The 22,500-nt window shown below is 39.5% G+C and overlaps 1 protein-coding gene and 2 long non-coding RNA genes across 30 annotated transcripts in view; 1 reads left to right on the top strand and 2 right to left on the bottom strand.

The window, feature by feature from the left end:
* EBF3 (EBF transcription factor 3) overlaps positions 1–17,352 on the top strand; it is a gene marked incomplete at its 3' end in the record, with an annotated part of 186,100 nt that extends 168,748 nt beyond the window's left edge. For 8 of the 27 annotated variants that reach the window (XM_083616929.1, XM_083616940.1, XM_083616953.1 and 5 more), the window contains 5 exons: positions 1,270–1,335; positions 2,204–2,381; positions 3,530–3,718; positions 4,173–4,370; positions 7,157–7,290. In XM_083616929.1, the coding sequence (XP_083473055.1) occupies positions 1,270–1,335; positions 2,204–2,381; positions 3,530–3,718; positions 4,173–4,370; positions 7,157–7,290 (765 nt within the window). Of the gene's footprint in view, positions 1–1,269; positions 1,336–2,203; positions 2,382–3,529; positions 3,719–4,172; positions 4,371–7,156; positions 7,291–15,784 lie in introns of those variants that run through there. The other 19 variants (XM_083616936.1, XM_083616935.1, XM_083616937.1 and 16 more) reach the window with 7 other exon arrangements.
* LOC310763987 overlaps positions 1–22,500 on the bottom strand; it is a 141,820-nt gene that overhangs the window by 76,303 nt on the left and 43,017 nt on the right. Inside the window, exons 2-4 of one of the 2 annotated variants that reach the window (XR_014548939.1) lie at positions 13,350–13,479; positions 4,260–4,381; positions 2,418–3,368 (exon numbers count right to left, since the gene is read on the bottom strand). This is a non-coding gene — a long non-coding RNA (uncharacterized lncRNA). Of the gene's footprint in view, positions 1–2,417; positions 3,369–4,259; positions 4,382–13,349; positions 13,480–22,500 lie in introns of those variants that run through there. The other variant, XR_014548938.1, reaches the window with a different exon arrangement.
* LOC310763996 lies at positions 4,529–7,367 on the bottom strand. Its single transcript, XR_014548951.1, has 2 exons — positions 7,232–7,367; positions 4,529–4,971 (listed from the first exon to the last, which is right to left on the bottom strand). It is a non-coding gene; the product is annotated as an uncharacterized lncRNA (long non-coding RNA).

Below are 22,500 nucleotides of genomic sequence, written 5' to 3'. Positions count from 1 at the left end.
ATTCCCACATCTCTGCAGCAAACACATTTATGTGGAGGAATTTGTGCACAGATACACCCATTATGATTTGCACACAATTTCCATGATAATCCCTACATGGAAATTCCTGCAGCGTAAGAATTTGGTAACATGTGATTTGGCCTAATTATACTCCAAAAACATCCCTTGCCCTTTTGTGCAATTCTAGATTATGATTCTTTGAATACTGGTTCACTGAAGTTCTCGTTTTCAAAGAGATTAGGCACACTGTCATGAAAACATAAATCAATCCTTAAGAAAGCACTGCAAGCATAATTGGTGTTGCATCTTCTCAAACCACATATCCCCTCCCTGCCAACCTTCTCCCCCCTCCCCCCCCAAAAAAGACCCAAACCAAACTTCAAGTTCTATTGCAGCTGAAGGATAAAAATTCGATTTAAGTCCATTTGTATTTAAAATTAACTAAACTATGGATTAATCCTCTCCAATCGTAAAACTGGAGGTAGGCATGCAGACAGGGATAAGACAAAATTCAGTGCATCCATGCCCCCAGGCACAAGTACTCAACACTCTCTGAATGTGAAGTCATTTATGAAGTCCTTTACAACATGCAGTCAAAGAGGTTAATTGAAAAATTTCTTAATGTCATTATGAAAGAACTAGATTAACCCAAGTTAATTCACTTTATTGTTCAAAATAAAGAGGAATAAGCATTGAACTCACTTGCAAATTTGGGGCATGAATTAGGGGTGAGATGTTGTCTTTAAGGACTCTGCCAGTTTAATTAAGATATGGAAAATTACTTATTGTTCTTCACCACTAAAGTGCTAGGAATTAACAGCCAAATGTGATGCCTGTGCCTTTCATATCTCTACCATGTGTTTGTTTGTTTAATACCCATAAGACTACATCATTAAACCTCAAGCACTGATTTCACTAATTCAACACTAGAGCTACATGCTACAGCAGCAAACACCTTTTCTAGTCAGTCATAATTGAACAGCTGGATATAAAATGAATTATTATTTTTAGGCTCTAACTTTGACTTTAAACCACATACACTGTTTCCTTCCAAAACAAAACACCTTCCTATCTCTGTGATACCTCCAACTAAATATAACAATGGCATCAGGCTATTATACTCTGCCCAGTTATCAGGTATTCGGTAAGGACAGATGCCACAGCGTATTTGTAGTGTTGGGTATGTTTGTTTTTCCATTGCCTTTGTTCTGATGAACTATTTCAGTGTTAAGTGAAAAGCAATTTACTGTTGTTATTTTTAATTTATAGGAAGTATTACTTAAAAGAGCAGCTGACCTTGTTGAAGCCCTGTATGGCATGCCCCACAACAACCAGGTGGGTCCTCTCATGTACATATATAGTCACATGCACACAATGTAGCCAATGGGCAGCTGCCCTTTGCAAACCTGGCAAAACATTGATGTGTTCTTCTAGTGCACCACATCGTTTTCCCAGCTACCTTAAGGGTGGTGATATGAAGCACTATCTTAATGAGAATTGAGATTCATTTACCATTTTCTTTTCCAAACTTGTTTTCCTATCACAAGTGGTAATTAAGAATACAGTGGTACCTTGAATTACAAACGCCTCAGGTTACAAACGTCTCAGTTTACAAACTCCGCTAACTTGGAAGAGTTACCTCGAGTTGAGAACTTTGCCCCAGGATGGGAACAGAAATCCGTGTGCAGCGGCAGCAAGAGGCCCCATTAGCGAAAGCACACCTCTAGTCAAGAACAGTTTCAGGTTAAGAATGGACCTCCGGAACGAATTAAGTTCGTAACTAGAGGTACCACTGTACGCGCCAAACGCTTAAGCTTAAACGTGGTCCAATATATTGGTGGCTAATGGAAATCGCTAGCTAAAATTACTACGCGGCAGATAAATGTGTATTGTGTTGCAAACTACTGGAAATAATTTTGCTGCATTTTCCAAGTACTTTTTTCTTCTTTAAACGCCACACTTGCAGTAATGCTAGATGGGATATTTGTACTATTTATCTCTTTAGAGTCACCACTGGTAAGGTTTACAGGAATATGTACAGCAATTTGCTAAATGAGAGAGGCTGTAAACTTTTACCAAGAACACTGTCATCCATCAGTGCCTACTATAATCTTAGATTAACCTGCACCACAAAATTAGAGCATGTGGTGAAACAAGCACACTGTATCAATTACTTGAAATTAATTCTTTTACTATTTTGCAGGAAATAATTCTGAAACGAGCAGCAGATATTGCAGAAGCATTATACAGTGTGCCACGCAATCACAATCAGATTCCAACACTTGCCAACACCCCAGCTCATACTGGCATGATGGGAGTAAATTCATTTAGCAGCCAGCTAGCAGTTAATGTTTCAGAAACATCACAAGCTAATGACCAAGGTATGTGAAGTTTTAATAATTATGTATCCAAAGTTTTGGATATTCTTGACGTTGATCAGTATGTTCCACCTTCTTCCTTCAGTAGGATTCATGCATTCAATTAACCAGAGGTGTGGCAATTATATTCACTGAAATTTATTTTTTGCTTTACGATACAGAATCTTTATTGAAAATATTGAATAAAATACAAAAAGCTTATAAGAATTAACAGTGCAATTTTCTACATGTCTACTTGGTGCTGTAATCCTATGGCCATTTACTTGAAAGAAAGCCATAAGTATTATTATTATTATGAAACATGATAATTTATATTATTGCTTATAACATAACTGATTAATTAGAAACATATTAACCTCTAATATAGCGAAAGATAGTTGTGCCTAAACCTTGCAGAGGTCAACAGAGCAAGTAGGTTCTGTCTGATGCCACAATTCTAAACGTGCTTAATAAGGGAGTAAGTCCAGTTGAACGCAGTGAGACTTAAGCATGAATAGGATTGCAGCGTAATATTCCTGGATCAGGGCCACTAAATTCTTGCTACTGTCCAAATTATGTGTGTCTGTTGAACTTACTTGTGTCATATTGATATCATAAAGAAATCCAGGCTGGTTTTCACTGAAGCATGGGAACCCAGTGGGAGCACTTGCTTATATTTAGTGTGTAAAAATATCAGTTGTAACATTGAAGATTAAAATAAAAAGCAGCTTTTTGCCGCAAACAGGTCTTTCCTTTCTATTTTTAGCCCTTCCCCTCCTGTTTCTGCCAATTTTGGCATTTGAAGTCCCGAAAAGGCTGAAAGTTTGTTCAGCATGTTGGTACAAACCAGCAACCAAGGCTTCTGATAATTACCACTAAGACAAATGTGACGGAAGCTGACACAATTGGATCGAAGGAAGCTTTTTGTTGGCTTTCTCTGCCAGGAGCAGAGGCAACACAGAATGATCCTCGATGATTTAAGTAGGGTTGGCGTGATAAGGTTATCTTGAACTGTAAAGAGATGATAGGGCAGTAGCAGACAACTTAGACCAAAGCTGTGCAATCAATTAAAAGTGTGTAATGTATGATGCGGAAGGGAAACACTTCACCCCCCTAAATAATAACCATTTTCTTGGGATGGGTTTTTCTCTCTTTCTCTCCACCTAACACAGTAGGTTACAGTCGCAACACAAGCAGTGTTTCCCCGCGAGGATATGTTCCGAGCAGTACTCCTCAGCAGTCCAATTACAACACAGTCAGCAATAGCATGAATGGATATGGCAATGCTGGCATGCCCAATCTTGGTGTACCTGGTTCCCCTGGATTTCTTAATGGCTCTTCAGCTAACTCCCCTTATGGCAGTAAGTGTCTTTTTCTGGTACATGTAGCCATTACATAGATTCTTTATTTGTTACAAATATATATATATATTTACTTTATTTTGATTTTTCTACAATGTGAGCTACTGGATAAAAGGAGGGGTGACTCTGGAGGCTGGACATTTTAAAAACAAACAAAAACCAATTTAAAAAACCATGGCAAATATATTGGTATATGCCAAACAATAATCTTGGTTAAAAGAGAAAAGAAAAAAAGAACTAGATTGGACTACAAAATCTGCAACCAAGGTCCAACACAAAAGAGTTTGCCTGTTATCCAGAGTGTGGCAAGCCAAAGCTTTTTATTTTTTCATATATAATTTCCCCCCGCTATTATAAGAGAGACAAGGCCCTATCAATCTCTTTTTTCCCCCTTCCCTCCATGTTTGCCATAAAATCCACAATATGAGTCCTGATTATTTTTGCTTTATTGCAGTAGTGCCGTCAAGCCCTACCATGGCAGCCTCTTCGGTCACCCTCCCTTCAAACTGTAGCAGTACACACGGCATTTTCTCATTCTCACCTGCCAATGTCATCTCTGCAGTGAAACAAAAGAGCGCCTTTGCTCCTGTTGTCAGGCCCCAAGCTTCTCCTCCACCATCTTGCACCAGTGCAAATGGAAATGGACTTCAAGGTGAGCTGGATCTCTGTATCATTTTTTTGTGTAATTGCAGATTATTATTTTTAAAAACAAAACACTAGAACCTAACATTTTTAGATCTAAAAGGGAAAAAGAAGTATTTTTATCACTGGCAAATATTAAAAGACAAAAAATCCCCCAGACTTCAAAAATGAGGTGATTATTTTTTATTTTTTAAATGGCTTTGCATTGCAGGGGCAAGACCTTGGTATTAAATACAGTAGCACAAAACATAGCCAACCATTTTACCATACAGTGGTTAAACTTTAAGCTTTGCATTAGAAGAAATACTAGCTGTTTTTCCCAGCATTTCCCCTTAAGGTTTCGTGCATTAATTTTTAAAATAAACACACAACCCTGAATGTCTCTCACAGATCAGATGTGTTCCTTTTTCTTCTTTATACTGCATGCATTTTTGATAGACACATTTTAATCGGCAGCATTTCAAGATGTGCTGTTTCTCCTACTTGTGTCACTATTTGAAACTTGAAGAACCTTACAGACGTTTGAAGCTGTTGTTCCAACGTAGCTTTTGTTCACCCTCAAGATTCCTAATGAGGTTTTTGTGCTCTTATTGGAACTTATTCCAGCTAAACTGTCCATAAAAAGAGGAAAATCAGGACAAATAACTATAAAATAGCTTGTAGAATTTACATAGCCACTTGCAGTCATTAATACTAAGTGTGAAAATTTATAGAGGGAGCCCAAACAACTGCAAAGTCTCTTATTAAAGAGACTGCTTTGCATGTATATCACTGCCATACCTTTTTCAACGCAGAACCAAAACCTGCTTCAATTGAGCCAGCCTGAACTGAAACTCTTAACGGACACCAAAAAACATGCTCTGAGCACTTAACACGGCACAGCCTGGGTGGAATGGAGCACAACTAGTATTGATTTATTTACACTGCAGCCGCCATTCACTTTCTGAGTATCAGGAAAGAATAAAAAGTCCTGGATCACAAAGGCATACATTTACATTTTAGGCTCTTTGTCTTATAAAGCGAATATCATGATCATCATATATTTCAACATTAGCACTGAGTATACCTTTAGATGTATAAATATCATTGGTAGGACTGGAAAACGACTTGAGAAGATCAATCTAATTTATGCCAATAAAGATGCTACCCCTTAGGGATTTTTTTATCTCAATTACCTGTAAAATATCCAGTGATGGAAATATACAAGCTGTCCAGACCAACTAACTGGTCTGTGTGCTACCTTATTTTTCTAATGTTTGAACTCAAACATTTTTGTATTCTACTTTAAGATTAAAAAATCAGGAATATAATCTGCAATACTGAAAAGATCCTAAGATTCACAAAGAAATGCGGGTACGTTTGTACTTACAGAGTCTTTGGTGAAAAGGCTGGATAGGATTGCTGCCTAAAAGCACCTGTCTGTCAGAGAGGGCCAAAGGCAACTCCTTGTTTGCCTCTGATCAGGTCATTAAAGCATTAGTAAGTGTTGAGAGTTTTGAAATCTCTGGTCCTTATCATCTAAACACATATGCATAACCCCAGCAAACTTTGTTTGCTTGTTTACCTGCGAATTGCTTCAACAGGAGCCTCTGAATAGAATTGTTTCTTCTCTTGAAATAAATATGCATTTGGTGAAGCTAGTTAATTTTAAAAAAAACGGAACAAAAACTTTAATAACAAATGTAAGGTGCAAAGTTCAGGGTTTGTAAATTTTGTTAGAAATCTGCAACCATTTCAATAAAAGTTTAGCAAAGGGGTATTTCTTTCATCCCAATTTATGTTTCCTGAGCAGAGCTTTTGCTTCCACTTGTGAGGAAATAATCACACTCCCAACTTTACATTTGAATTGAGAGGTACACTTGGGATAGCAGATTGTAGAATCTGAGTTGATGCACACCCTAGCTGGGTGAGGGAATTCCTGAGTTTTCAGGGTTGGAAGACAAACCAGGTTCTCCCTTCATGATCTCCACCATCCCTTGCATTCTTTAACTTCTATCACTCCCACTTCTTCTCTTTCAGCTCCTCCCCTCCCACTTACTGGAAATATGTCAAGTCACTTCCTCTCCTCCCCTTTTCTGTGGCATCATGGGAGAAAGACCCTAAATCCCTCCTTTCTCCCATTGTTCTATGCAGGAGTCTCTGGAAATTTACCAGTGCCTCAGACCTTTCTTCCTCCCTCCTGGCTGTAGTTTAAAAACCCCAAACCAATTTAGGAATCCTTTAAAGGCCTCCTCCTCCAAGATCTACCACTGATCTCAGGAAATGTGAGAGGTAATTATGAATACAGTTTACTGAATATGTAAACCTTCTTCCAATAAATTTCTCTTGACTGCCTCAGTATAATTGTCTGTTCCCAAGAGTTACCTCAAATTCACAGACTTTCCTCAGATTTTCCTTAGCACTGAGATTACAAAACTTCCATTGCACCTATGCACAGCAAATTGTTTTTCTGTAGAAGAATGCACATAATTTGGGCCAATTCTAACGATGTAAGGAAGGCGGGGGGAATGGAAGCGTAGTGTTATGAAAGAATATATTATCAACAGTACTTTTAAATGCATTCATCCCTCCAATGCTGCAGCTGCAGTAGGGAAACAAAACAAATTTCCAGAATTCTGAAGAGCAAAATTTCCTGTACTCATTGGGTCAGAGGGTGGGCTTTTTGGGGTGGGGTGGGGAATAAAAACCGCATGCAGAATGAGGCAATCACACAGGTACCACCTTGGTATTTTGACAGGAAGTATTTCCTTAAAAAGCAGTCCCAGTTGCAGATGGCATACTCTGGTTTCTCTTTAGATCGTAAAAATCTCTCTCATGGTGGGGAAGGGGATGCTCACCTGACCTGTGGTCAGTCATGTTGCTACTACTTACCAGAAGCTAGAGGGAAAATGCAGTGGGACGCTTGGTATGGTGAAATCCAGGGTCCTTGACAGTACATTTGCATCAACGCAACTGACTGGAGCTCAGGTAAGCTCCGCCACCCCCACCATGCTGTCCAGTACTGAGCAGCCCTACATGAAAACCAAGATTGCATCATAAACGTATCTCCCCAGAGAGAAGGACACTTCTCTGTCTAGTGAGGTACATATGGGCATTTTCAATGTAAATGCAAGGTAGCATTGTCCCATCATTAGGTTTGGATTTTGTTGTGTTGCTTGCTGGATGAAGTTATTTTAGATATGTACACCACAGGCTGGAATAACAGGTATATAAATTTTAGAAATAAACAAAATGCATTCATTGTAACCTACACACCCATAGGTAGCTTCTGTTATTACAAAAAAACCAGGGGTGAAGTTATTTTTTTAAAAATGTGCTAAAGCAGCATGTGTGAAACTTTTGCTCCTAAACCATTTAGTTACTTTGATCATTCCACCTTTAACATTTCTCTTGAGAGTAGCTTCAGGGACAGACCTTCAATTTATATGATAGTAAACCAAGGACATGATTTGCCTGGGTGTGTGAAAGAAACGCAGTGAACAGGGCATCTTGAAAAAAGAAAATAGGATTTTCCCTTATGGGCCCCAAATGTATACTTGGTAGGTTCAACCTCCATTTTATTCTGTTAGAGACTGTAATGATGTGGAGGCCCATAATGCTTCCTTTTGGTGGCCCTTGGCGAATATCCAAACTTCTTTCCACCTACCTAAGTGCTTAAATTGTGTGGTTGTTTTTAATTATATAGTTTGGCAAAAGTGTAAATAAGTAAAGAAAAAAAGGCAGACTTATTGGGTATTTGATACTTTATCTTGGCAATTAATAAATCAGTATTAAAGCTTGATGGGCAAATGCAATTAAACTTTGACACTAGGATCCTATTAATCCTGGTCTCCTCTAGGTCACTTCTAAAGCCTGACGTTCTTACTGACACATTAAACCATTTCCCCAAACTACTTTGCTGTCCAAAAAAATGCAGCATTTGAAATACAACATTGGTGACAAATATAAGCTAATATAAAATTATTCTAATAGTTTCAGAAATCATAGTTTTTCAGCTGTGCTGATGAAATAAACTGATCTTGTGTTGAACAGCTCAGATGGCACCAGAGAGGTGGACATTTACAGCCACTCTTATGGAGCCAGAAAGGTCCCACAGATTTTTTCCACACCCTCCCTAACTTAAAAGCAAGCTCACCCATGTACACACTCATGTTTGAATTGTCTCTACTTATAGAAACTCATTTAACCTAAATTGTCCTGAATCTAGCATGCCATAAGCAGAAAGCAAGAGTAGTTGGGAATCAAATGCATCAAACATGTTTAAATGTACTATCAGTGATCACAAACCATAGCTTACTTCACCTTAAGCAAATTACTTTTCAGTAAAAGGAATTTAGTCATTGAACCATTTGCAATTTAGTGATGTACACACACGTGTGAAGCAGTCCAAAAACGAACCTGCACATAATGCTAAACCATATTTTATCATTCTACACATGAAAGCCTCATGCTCTTGCCCTTCCCTGCTCCTCCTCTGACATGGCCACGAGGAGGAGATGCGAAGCTTTCACAATCTATTTCAAGAAACTATGGTTCCTAGTTTGAACCAGGAAACGTTAAAGATGGTGGCCTGGTTTACGTGTTACATTAAAAACAGATAAAAATCAATTGTGATTTAATGTGAATACTCCATGTGTTGGTGCATGCTGTTGAAAAGTTATTGCTCTGCTTTTCCCTACTTCTGCTACACCACCAGGAAACAATCCAGAGTCTGGCTGTCACAATGTCCAGAGCCAGGCTCATGGTTTGTTTCTCTACAAACAAACCACGAGTGGTAACCAAGAGTTGTTCTTAGCTTACTGTTTGTGGTTTCTTTTGATGGAACAAAACACGAGTCCAGGTTCTGATATCACAACAAGTGAAATCCTAGCTTGTTTCTCAGCTGCATGGCAAGAGCATGGGAGGACTGGAGCAATACCTTTTCAGCATTTTGTACCAGCATGCTGCACATTCACATTAAAAACTAGTTTGGGCCAGAACATACATCATAATCAGTTAAAACCAATCATAGCTGTGCTTGAAGCCTGAACACTGAATTTTATTTTTGTTGTTATTATGTGCAAATACAGCTATCGTATGCTAAGCAAATTTCAGCTGAAGCAAACATTGGCATTTTAGGAATGGCTAGTTTGTGTCATGATCCCAACCATGAGCAGTGGCTTGACACAGAGGAGGAGCATGCCAGGTTAAGAGGACTGGCAGCAAAATTTTCAAATATGCTGGACCTAGACTCAGACACCAACCTGAGCCTGAGCTAGACCTGTCAGCTAGTATCCCACTGAACCAAAGACCTCTGGAGTGGAACCTCCCGAGATAAAATCCCTGGAGAACCCAGTACTCTTTACACCAGGGGGGCTCACATTCACAATGCCCTGCTTGTCAGTGTCTACAGTGAGTAAGGTGGGAGCGCCAGGCCAGAAGACTACCGCTTTAAGTATACAGTATCTCCATTCCTCAGGAAGTGGTCAGAATCTGAGAAGGGCAGCCTGAGTAAAGAGGGGTGGAAGGCTTTAGCTGTGCTCCAGATCTTGTCAGAGCAATTACCAATTTAGAGCTATCCATGGTCCTGTGACTCCGACCTGAACAGATTATGGCTAGCCTGCTCTCTCCTAAGGGGCTGCCTTGTCTTCTGTGGGCTCCCATGCAGAGACAGAACAGGGCAGTACATTTGCTGCTTCTTTCATGTCACCTTAAAAATTAAATGAGCAAAGCAAATTATCGCCTAAGGTATGGTGCTTCTGCTATGGCATCTCTCCTGTGCTCAATACAGTAGGGTTAGGGCACAGGAATAAGATAATCCTCCCATGCTGGGAATTCTGCTTCCTCAGCAATTCTAATGACCACTGTTCCAAACTCCCAATAACTACAATAAAAGAACACAGTTGGGATATTAAGCCAGCAAAACTATGGATTTAAGATATTTGGTTCCATTTCCTTCCCGCTAAGACACCAGATAGTCTTTATTGCACTCCTTCCGCCCTGCATGCACAAAACTAATACCTATGTTGATCAACAAATACAGTGCAGGGTACCGATGTTGTAGACCAGGGAGACACGAGTGCGAGAAGCTCTAGTCGGAAATGTCCATAATGAACACTATTAATTAGGTCTTAATGGTATGTAGATTTGAGTCACACACAGTGGCATTTATTAGCTTGTCTAATGCACAGATCAGCCTTGCAGACAATTACCAAAGGTGTGGTCACTCACAATATAATCATGTCACCTGCCCATCTCCTCTCACATTCTTCCACTGACACTTGGAACCCAGGAGCTCAGAGAATGATCCCTGTGCCTTCCAACTCTTCAACAAGAAAATGATTTCAGGGACCAATTCCCTGGCATTGCTTCCACTTCTTCTGGATACAGAAAACCAGATTGTGGTGGCAATGGCCTTGACACCACTGTGCAAGTCTGAAGGCCGGTGGCAGAGAGAAGCTGATATGACAGCAACCAGCATTGGTCCTCTCTTTCAAACTATGTATTCACTGCCACTATATTAACCCAAGTGCTAATATAAAGCAGCATTTGAATGACCGACTACACAATTAGCTTGGGTTCTCCCTTCCATAGCCACAAAAACTTTTAAGCTAGGAGAATTTGCATACGTGTGTGCCATTATCTAGTTTGCCACTTGGGAGCACACTGAGGGCACAATTGTTAATTCACCTTCCAGGTGAGCATGCCAATTGCAGATTGCATGACTGGGGTAGCTTGAGTCATTCTTTGCCAAAATAAATAAAACAACATGAACTGCGTAAATCTCCTCTGCTTTTTCAGACCAAACAACATCCTTTTTTTCATTTGCTCTTCCTTGCAGTATAACATGAAAGTCCACATCATAGTTTGTCACCATTACATTTCACTCACTATATTTCCTGAACATAAGCAAGCAGCATACTATTTTTTTCCAAGTGTTGTGCTATTAGTTCTATCATGCCTAAGACTAAATTACTTTACTTGCTTTGTCAATAGTGAAAAATATGAAAGAATATTGCAGACAAATACTTTGAAAAAAGACTATTTCCACGACAATCAGAAACTAAACTTGTGGGAATCGTATTTCACCACATACCTTTAAAATACATTTCACATATTAAATTTGGGTTGATTTCTAAATATATACTTTTTGCAGATTAAAATTAAGTATTTTGGTTCAGTATAAAAATGAAAGACCTGTATCTAAATAATGTTGTCTCTGACGGTGATCAAAGGCTCATACATTTGAAAGCAGCTCTATAAATAAATGGGGTTAAGTCATATCAAGATATGCATGAGCTCAGAGTTTAGACCAAGTGTAGCTAACCTGTGGCTTATATGTAATTGGTATTCCTGTGATGAATGCCTTCTACTCTAGTCACAGGCAGAAACCAAGGGGGGCCTTGATAGTGTCAGTTTTATGGCCCATGGTTTGCACTATCTAAAGATTGTGAGCAAGCCAGGGAAGGTTCAGTGTGGTGTGGGCAGGTGCTGAAAGAGTGAAGGGTCCCTGTTCAGAAACCCAATAAAAAATAATGAAAAGATTATGTGGTATGAACAGCACTGAATATGTAGCATCAGGAGTTTTGGTGCGTCTGGCAGAAACCTATGCTTTGCCATCTCTTCATGTCAACTTTGCCTCAGTTTTTAGAAAGATGATTAGAGTATGCATTTGTTTGCATATGTTTATAAGGACAAGGGTTTTGTAGGTTTATATGCAACAGGAGCAAGAGATATGCATGAGCATGTGGGATTGTATATATGAATAAGAGGAAAGATATGTAGCTGTGTGTGTGCACTGAAGACTGTTTGGAAACATGCTTTAGCAGGGACCAATGGTTTTCCTGTATATCTGCTCAGAGCGCATCCTGCTTGATTTGTTTATACATCACATTTGTATTCCCTCTCCTTCCATGGAGCCCAAGGTGTTGCTTTTCTCAAGTTTATTCTAATAACAACCCTGTGAGGTAGGTTAGGCTAAGAAAGAGTCCCTGGTCCAAATTAATCTAGCAACCTTCCCTCTACAGGTATTTGAGCCAGGTTCCCCCAGTCAAAAACTCTAGTCGCCCAAGTTGGGTTGTCACTAGTACACTGAAAACAGCAATCAGCTTGTGTGTTTGATGGCATTGGTAATAGTGTCTTTGAGTTTATGCCCTGTTTGCAAGACTGTATATTTTGGAGAACATAACACCTGTATTTTTTCAGGAGAAAATAAAGTTTCCAGAAGTATGGTGAGGAAGGGCATCAGCCTCTTTAGGAATACCCAACTAAACTAAACCCTAAACTGCATTTTATAGACATTTTTTTAAAAATGGGCCATGGAGACTATTGGAACCATGTTTCCTCTTCTGTGCAGCTATTTCACTGGCAACACAGGAAGGTGAAAATTGGCTGAATGTTGCATTCACCACTGTTGGCCCTAATTTAACAGAATACTTGCTACCAAATGGTAATAGTGTTATTAGTATTTATTGCTGTCAATTAATGGCAGAGAGAGCTCGCTGCTGCCGCAGATAGCCAAGGCTCTGCTCCATCCCTTGCCAATGAGCTGCAGTTACCACAAGGGAACATTTACTGGCCGAAAACTGTGAGCAGCACATCACTGTGCCCCCATCATTTGGCATTGTTTCTCCCAGCCCTGATGGCAGCATTGTGCAGGAGCTAAATATACTGGAACGCTGCCATATTGGGGGAATTCACAGCTGGCAAGAACTGGCTGCAATCCAAGCAGTGGCACATAGGGGTCGAAATGGAAGAGAGTCTGGTTGTTAGGCTCCATCTGCAAGCCTGTGACTAATATTTCCATGTAAACAAAGGCATGCTCAAAACTTTCATTTGCCTAACCTTGTAAGTTACATCTAAGGCTGGCAGTATTCACTGTCGAAAAACTAGAGAAAAGTTACTTTTCAGTGGCAGACTCCCCGCCCCCCCAACACCGTTTTTTCCCTAGAAAATAAATAAATAAATCGACCAGTGTTTTACAAGCAAGCTGCGAACTGTATGAGAAAACAAGACTTACCGCATAGGGTGTCTTGCATGCTGTTCTTCCCCTAAGCCAAAGGTCCATGGGTACAGCAGCAGAATTCATGGAGCTACTGCTCAACACAGACATTCAACTCATCCTCATTGTTCCATCTGTTCTGTGGGGAAAGGAATCTCCCATGAATCTGAATTTTAGTCAGTGGGACCACACATGTACAAGGGTTACTGAGTCACCCTTTGTGACACATTGGCATGCATATATTACAATATGGTCAAGCAACTGCTCAGGGGCTGCTAGTGAAATAGGTAGCATGTCTCTGGCACTCCCGGGCAAGCGGAAAAGCCTATCTCCATTCCTATCTGCCTTTCCTAAATTATGTTCCTCCTTTGCTTCATGACTCAGTACAGGAGCCATGGCTGGGAGAGGCGCTGCACTGTGCCACTCCCAACCGTGGCTCCTATGCCTGCTCTTGCAAGCAGCAGAGGCGGCGGCGGAGGGACGAGCGGCCCAAAAGCAGTCCTTTGGGGCTGCTTGTTCTTCCTCCGCCGCTGTTGCCACCACCAGGTTTGTGGTGTGGTGAACCAGTTTATACTCGAGTCAATAAGTTTTCCCAGTTTTTTGTGCTAAAATTGCGTGTCTCGGCTTATATTCAGGTCGGCTTATACTCTAGTATATACAGTACATGGGTGGCCAGACAAAGAGAGTGTATTACATAAGAAATACAACCAGCTTTCAGGAAAACCCACAACAGCAAATCTGAGATAAATTGATATTTTTTGAGATTAATGAACTGGGAAATTGAAGTTCGCATCACTACATCAAAAATGTATTAATGTTTCTTGTACATAAATTAATGAGAATGATCAAGACAAAATTTAAACACCATAAGGTTAAAACAGTCCAAATTATACTCTTGCCAAGGAGATAACTAGAACATAATGACAAAATTTAGCTTCTCCCTGTTTAACAAGCCCAGTCCTTTCCCTTGATATACCATATGTGCAGCACAGCTACCACAGCGTCCAGTATTAGGAAAATGTGCCCCAATCGCCTTTAAAATCCAGAGAAAATCCCTTACAGGTCTTTGCAGAAACATGCATTAGGGTCTACTGGTCCATTATGGCAAGGCACAGGGGGCCACCAAATGACTTGTCTCTCCTAAGTGCTCTGCATAGTATTCTCCCAGTGCTGAAGTAGCAACAGAGGTGGCTACTAACCTCAATGCAGGGGCTGGTGCCAGTTCCCAGTGCCAGAACAAAGGGACTCAGATCTCTTTGCATCACTACTGGGTACCTTGATCCTGAGCTTTGTGTGGCGCACACAGACTAACAAGGGATTGGGCTCTAAGCATTTTTTAAGAAACAAATTGAGCTAGCAAGTGGAAGATTTTAATCTCATGTCTTTTTTATAGTGCTTTGACAGATTCCAAAGCAGGTGTACTATACTTGACTTTGATCTCAGAAAGTCATTGACTTATTAAAGTCAGCATACTATTAGGATAAAGTACAATTAACAGAATGTCAAAATTGAGGCTTTCCACTTAGGCTTGAGTGCTTGGAAAAAGAGAAAAAGCTAAGGTTAGTCAGATTTTCATTTAGGGAACTTGAGAAGTGTCTGGTCCTTGATTGGTGAGTGAGCTGGCCTTGTCTGACATTACCAAAAGTGACCATGTTGTTTCTCAGCTGTCAACATAGGCAGTCTCCAGGGAGTCTGGGCCACTGTTTGCCATTAACAAAACGCTAAGAGAAATATCACACATGTGGGAGGCAGGATGCTTTGCACAAAAAAAATGTCAGAATCCTTTTCATTTTAAAAGTGAAGTCTTTACAGAATGCTCTGGTAGGAAAGTCCTATTTTAAAAATAATTTAAAATGTTTGAGTGGGGAAAACAAAACCCCTTCCCTCATTGGATAGCCTGATATACTAATAACAGATGACAAAAGCAGTCTGGCAGCTACTGCATGCAAACTATGTTGTAATATTAAATGTTGAAAATGTCCATCAGCAGTCCACCCAGATTTTAAGAAAACACACACACACACACACACACACACACACACACACACACACACACACACTGTGATCCAGAGATGATGATCTACATGCAGTAATCAACTTCTGTATGCATCACAGCTCATTTCCTGGTGCAATACTCTTGCATGCAGAGGATCTGTTTCACATGTGGAAATGTTTCACACCACTAATCCAGCACATAACTTTGGCAAGAACATACATATCTGCCTGCAAAGCGGCAGGAGCTGTATTCTCCCACCCGCCAGCCACAGTCCTCTGGATCACAGCCCATATATTATGTGAAATAGGTTTGGTGGATGTCCCTAAATGTTTTGTGGAAGTTGGTACTTCTGGGAAATATTTGTGCATGGTGGGGTTTCTTCTTCTTCTTTGCAAGTTCTAATAATGCTTATACACATATTTAATAGTTCTTTTTCTCTTTCTTTCAGCTATGTCTGGGCTTGTAGTCCCGCCAATGTAAATTCATTTTTGTTTACCTACCGTAGCACCAAGCTTCAGAAGATGAGCTTTTTAGGGGACAAGTTTAGTATATAAGACATGCTGATGGAAACAGTATCTTCAAAATACAATCAGCAAAACATTGAAATGCTACAAAAAAAAAACTTTGTTTAAAGATTTTATTTAAACTACTAAGAATCAACATGCAAACAATCAACTTCTTCATGAACTATTCCATTTTATTAACTGAACTTCTCTCTTATTTTCACATTTCTTGATCCTGAAGAATAAGGAAAAAGCGACGCCTATTTTGTATAAAGTTTCTGATTACGTCTTGGCTATGTCTAGTACTTGCTATGTGTCGGGAAAAACTTTGTGGATGCACCATTTTGATTATCATGAAACACTGATGAAAAACGCCTCCAAAACATTTTTCTGTACTCATAACTAGATTCACAATGGTTGTGTATCTCTATAATGTGAAATATTTTTTTGTGGTGAAAAAAGGGGGCCAAGGAGGTATGAGCCATCAAAACTGGAAAAAAAGGATGAATATATGATTTGGGAAAATTTTGGGAGCTAGGGAGGGTGGGAGGGTTTATCATTGCTTAACTTCATCTTAAGGAAATGGAACTTTGTAACTTATTGTAGTTAGAAATTGTAACTTTGATATTGAATTCTCTTGCCTTCAACAAGCACACTGACAGAGAAAAAAATGCTACTGTCTGTTGGTTTAAAAAATATACTTCCACTGCTAGAGCTTCCTGTTAAGCAAGTGTGATCTGCAACATTTTTTCAACTTTTGCTAGCACTGTATACTATTGCATTCTTAGGCTACTGTGAAGTCTATGTTTCTTGTACCAGAAAATTGTCCTTTTGACTTCTAGATCCTTCTTCCCTAATGTGTTTTGTATGTGGTTATAAAATTGTAGACTTTTGTGATTTTGCCAAAGTTGTAGCTAAATATTTATACACTTGTCTTGAATTTTTTTCAGATCCACTTAAATATTTAGATCAGCAAATTTTATTCCTTATAAAGATAAGGAATAAAATAGTCATACATTACAACACTTTCTTTCACATAAACACTTGCAATCTACCAAGGGAATTTATTTTGTAACATATTGATTATAAATATTGTATTTATCTTTGAAATTTTGTATATTGCTTTTTATCATTTTCTCCCCCCTTGTATGTATGTTTTTTCGTCATTTGACTGGTATTGTGATGCTGTGAAAAGCATTAAGCCAAGAACAGCTGCCTTCATGTGTTTCTGTTAAAATAAATTTGTGTTCATTCATTTCATTTGTATTTCAGAAAGTTGTTATTTGTTTGGACTTTCCATCCTTTTTTGTTGTTTTGAGGAAAAAAACATTGTTTATTTTTATATTATTTTTAAGTTATCTGAACAAATGATTTTGAAATAAAGTTGTTTGTTGTATAGTTAAAACGGAATTGTGCCACATGGCTGTAATAAATACTAGTAGAATACGTGCATGTGATGCAGCCACAAGAAAAAGAAGATTCTCCTATTTTGTGTTAGCATTTTTGTTTTGTTTTTTTAAAAAAAACCCTGTTTTGTCTCATGCCTTATTTTCTTTTTCTATCTTAAAAAAAAAAAAAAAGATTGTAAAAAGTCATTTTACCTGCCACCCTATGACTTTGCCACATAGCTGAACTGTGTTTACTGGGAGGGAGGGGGGAACCAGAGGCCTAAAAGCTTATAAAATAAAAATCCACTTCTGATGTTTTACTTAAAAGTGTTTGCCACATTAACTACTTGGATGCCTTAAAAGTAGACTTCTGAAGAACTTCTTGTGCTGTTTTATCATGGGCCTACACCACAATTAATCGCTACTTCATCTGGATGATTTATGGTGTAAAAAAAAAAAAAAGCACAAACCCGGGGTACAATCTTCTAATTTACTGCACTCATCTATTGGGGGGGGGGCGTGATGCTTTACCAACCCCATGAAAATGGCTGGTTGTAGGACCACAGCAGTGCTTGGTTGATTGCATCCCTGGTGTACAACTGTGTCACTCCTTTGTGTGTCTGCTTTCTGCTGCACTCTGCATATTCTGTAACCCAGCACTGTTTAACAGAGAGAAAGGCTTGTATGCAATTCGGATCGTGCACAATTTTTATAAGTTGTTTTATTTACAGATTCCACCCGCCCCCCCCCCTTTTTGGTAGCAAGACCTACAGCGTTGACTGTAATTTATAAACTGGAATGACCTCTTCAATAATATCGTGCCTGTTAGTGCCAATCCTTAAGACAGCTGGTCCCCCGCTTTCTTTCTTTGCACTAAATGCTTTGTAAATGCAGCACTGCAAAAACATTTTTTTTTGCAAACTGCAGCAGAATTAAAGTTCTAAGCAAAAAGGAGGGACCATTTTTTTAAATACGAAAAATGCACATTTTCAGGAAACATTTATAAAAGGTTTGAAAACTGAAACGATATATCACAAATAATTAGCCAATAAGGTTAGCTAAGTGGGAAAGCCTAAGAAGTCACTTTGAAACTGAATTGCCTCAGTTTTATTTTATATAAGTAAGGTTTTGATCTTAAAAAGAAGGTCATATGTACATCTTAAGAAAGTTTGCAAGTTTCTTCATAAACGCAATCTGTTTGTGTTTTAGATTAATTAGTCAATGCACTCATTGCTTCATTGTCTCCAAACGGAAAACTTCACTAAATGGTAGATTTTACTGTTAAAGACCCTACAATAAGATTGTTTTATCTGTACATTTTTCAGATATTTAACTGTATAAAAATGTTCATTTTACACAATATTTAATTAAAGTATTTCTTGTCTGTGAATTTCACTTCTGGTAATTTTTCAGGTTTGATTATTAAAATAGCCAAAAACACAAGCCACCAATAGCTGGGACTGTTAATTTCATTCTGAAAGTGTTAAGAATGTACCCCCCCAAGGCTTAACTAAGGGTTCACTTCTATGTTCACGTACAACACTAGATGTTTCATCACTTGAGCTTCTGTGAGCTGTTTCCAGTGAAACCGGCTGTGTTTGACCTGATGTCAGGTGAAGCAAAAAATGCTGTTGTGTTCTACTTGTGATAAGTTTGTCACATACCCCTGCACTACATCACACTGACAGCACAATCCTATGTCCTAAGCAACCTTAACCTGTTGAATTCAGCAGGGCTTACTTCCAAGTAAGTGAGGTTAGGACTGCAGCCTTAAATGTTGCTTTCATTCACTGATAAATATGCACATGTGAGTTCTCCCTGTGATAAAGTGAATTCAGACATGTCAAACAATAGCAGTCACCTCCGTACTAGGGTGCACCCAGGTAACTGCTTTTGCTGGGCATCATGATGCTTATGCAGGTGACTGGAAGAGTACAAAGATGTGTTCAGGTGGTGGGGATAAAGACTTATTTGTGCAAAAGCCACAATGGCATCAAGTAAAATTGCATTACTTTTTATGATGTACTAGTATGATGTTTCCTTGCATGGCACCAAAGTTGCTTGGGAAAGCCATTGCCCCAAGCCCCCTTACTCACCTCTGTGTTTTAGTCACAAAAAGCACCAATATGCAAAACAATGTTGCATTCTTCTGCCTTTTAATGCAATATGGGTTTTAATAGCTTAGAACATGGGTAGGCAAACTAAGGCCCAGGGGCTGGATCCGGCCCAATTGCCTTCTAAATCCGGCACGCAGACGGTCCAAGAATCAGTGTGTTTTTGAGTAGAATGTGTGCTTTTATTTAAAATGCATCTCTGGGTTATTTGTGGGGCATAGGAATTAGTTCATTTCCCCCCCCAAAAAATATAGTCCAGCCCCCCACAAGGTCTGAGGGACAGTGGACCAGCCCCGTGCTGAAAAAGTTTGCTGACCCCTGACTTAGAGCAAAAGTTCAATTTATGTATGTCAGTAAACAATATTCATTTTTAAAACCCTTTATTAATAGTTTGACCCTGTGTGGACAAATATGGATATATATAACTTCCCTTCCTAGCAAATAGATAACCCATGAGCATCTACTTAATTGCTCAAATTTTGTTTACTTTATTGGAAAAAAAATCCTAACTCTAAGAAACCAACTAAAGCATTTCCATTTCACTGGGCATTTAATCAGATTCTAAAAAGAGCAAATCCTGCTTTTGTCGCAACAAATCAGGAGAAAAAACATCCACAGCTATGTCTATTCTTTTAAAAAATAAAATGTATATCCCCTTCTTTATCATGGATGATCTCAGAGCAGGTCACAATTATACAATTCATTAAAAACATTTCAAAGCCATAGGTCACAGATAGCCGTAATAAACATAGTTCTCCAGTTATGCTCAGAAATGTAAGCCAAATAAGATTCATACAAAAGACTAGCGGAACAAAATAGTTTTTGACCAGTACTGAAAGCTGCTAAGTGGCATCACTCAGCTAACTTTAAGTGGGATGAGCTGAAGAGACGGTCGAGGAGATATAACTGGGAAGACTCTGCCATGAGTTTTCTGGCTATTTGTGATTGAATAACCAAAAGGGCCTACCTGTTTTCGATCTCTGATCATGGGCAAAACTTCGGGGAGAGTTAGTTCTTTAAATGACTGGGTCCTAAGCTGTTTGTGTATGTGTGTTTGTCCATGCACACACATGTATTTCTATATAAAACCAGCACCTGGAATTTGTCTTGGTAGCAAAGAAACAACCATTTTTGATCTTTAAGGACCCACATTGTATGATCTCACCCAGCCACACCAGTCAACATCCTCATGGGTGCATTTTGCACTAGCTGCAACCTCCAAACGAATCTCAAAGGCAGCCCCTAGTAGTAGAACATACTTATGCATATAAAGATCACCAAAGCCACTGAACTCCCTTCTCCAATAAGACGGATAATGCTTTAAAAAAACACACCAAATGTTTATGAGCCTTTCTAGCTCAGCAGCTGAGAACCCACAGCAACTTACAATAAACTGAATTAAAGCATCAAACAGTAACACAACTCCAACCATGTTTTAAAAACCACAAAGGCAGCAACGAAAACTGGTCCCATATCAAGCATGTTCAACAGACCCTGCACAAATCTTGCAGGGTGGGGGGTAGGGTGGGGAGAGAATTAAATGCTAGCAAAACATTTTACAAATGCTTATTTAAGTACACAAACACGAGAGTGGGTTCACATCCTGGAGAAAGGATTTCAGGTAGCTGCTAGGAAGGCCTCTGCCCGAAAGCCTTGAGAGTCACTGCCAGCCCAAGTAAGCAATAACCCAGGAAGCTGGTCTGACTAGGCAGCTTCCTATGTTCAAAAATTTGGCTGGACATCTGTCAAATCACCATGTGAAGGTCAGCCAGCAGCATAATCTCTTGAGTTTTGCTGTATGTTAGCTCACTCATTCACAGGCTGCCAGTGTAAAATGCTCTCTTGTTCATCCACAGAACACAGAAAGTCAATGCTCTCAATACCTAGGCGTAGTGTAAAGTTTCTTTTTACTCCCCCTCCCTCTCTCTCTTTCCTGAACCAAATACCTTTTCTGCACCTCCTTATCTCACACTTTAGCCACAATCAAACACTCCAGATCTCTGTTTCATTGCCAGTATGTGTTCTCCCGTTTCTCCTCCTCCTGCCCACTTTTTCCACTTAACTTCCCAGCCCTAAGCATTGCTTGCACAAGCAACACTTCACTTCCCTCCTTTACTTTCTGCCAGTTGCACATTACTCCTATCCTTAGGCCCCCTCTGTGAGGTGATTGGCAGCCAAACAAAGCTTACACTTCACACTCACAGAACCTGCAAGACAAAATTCTTTTGCTGCCAGCATCCCCACGAGCAGCTGGAATGCTGGTGAATGTTCCATGATACAGTACAGTGGTACCTCAGGTTGAGTACTTACTTTGTTCCGGAGGTCCGTACTTAACCTGAAACTGTTCTTAACCTGAAGCACCACTTTTGCTAATGGGGCCTCCTGCTGCTGCCGCAGGTTAGCGGAGTCTGTAACCTGAAGTGTATGTAAGCTGAAGCGTATGTAACCCGAGGTACCACTGTATTTGCAGCAACTGAGCCAATGAATGAGAGTCTTAGGAGGCCTCACAGATGACAGGTAGGCCAACAATTTTTATCTTTAAAAATAATAATAGGTAAGGCTATACACACCTAAGAGACTGCTTTATCACTTCATGGTATTTTCAAACATTTCATTGAAAAGTGGCAATTATGTGCTTATCATTGCTTATAATGCATGAAACCACTTGATATCTTCAAATACAGAAACAGTCATTTATCGAGACATCTGCTAGTCAACGTTTGCTGTAATGTCGAAAGCTACATCAAGTCTAGAAAGCAAGAACATGAAGTGGGACATTTTTTTAAAGGCTACCACACAACTGAGTAAATATAAAATTGCCTTACTGCCACTCCTTAAACACTTCTGAAATTAACATTAGGACTACTACTCAAATATACAGATTCTTCTTTCCTGGTTTCTTAATTAGGGCGGAGAGAATAGATGAGTCTACCATAGTGCAGAGCAACAAACTCATTATCCTTGAGAACATAAGAGCCCTCCTGGACCAGACCAAAGGCCTGCCTAGGTTAGCATCCTGTTTCTCACAGGAAAAAAACCCCTAGCAGGACAATAAGGGCCTCTCTCCACTGTTGCTCCCCAGAAACTGGTAATTCAGAATGATGGTGCCTCTGATTCTTCACCCATCAGGGTTAGAACACATTGACAGCTTTATGCTCT

The sequence above is a fragment of the Podarcis filfolensis genome, assembly GCF_964270895.1.
Source record: "Podarcis filfolensis genome assembly, chromosome: 5".
Lineage (NCBI taxonomy): Eukaryota > Metazoa > Chordata > Lepidosauria > Squamata > Lacertidae > Podarcis > Podarcis filfolensis.
The sequence above is the reverse complement of the archived record's forward strand: the minus strand, read 5'-3'. Positions and strand labels throughout refer to the sequence as shown.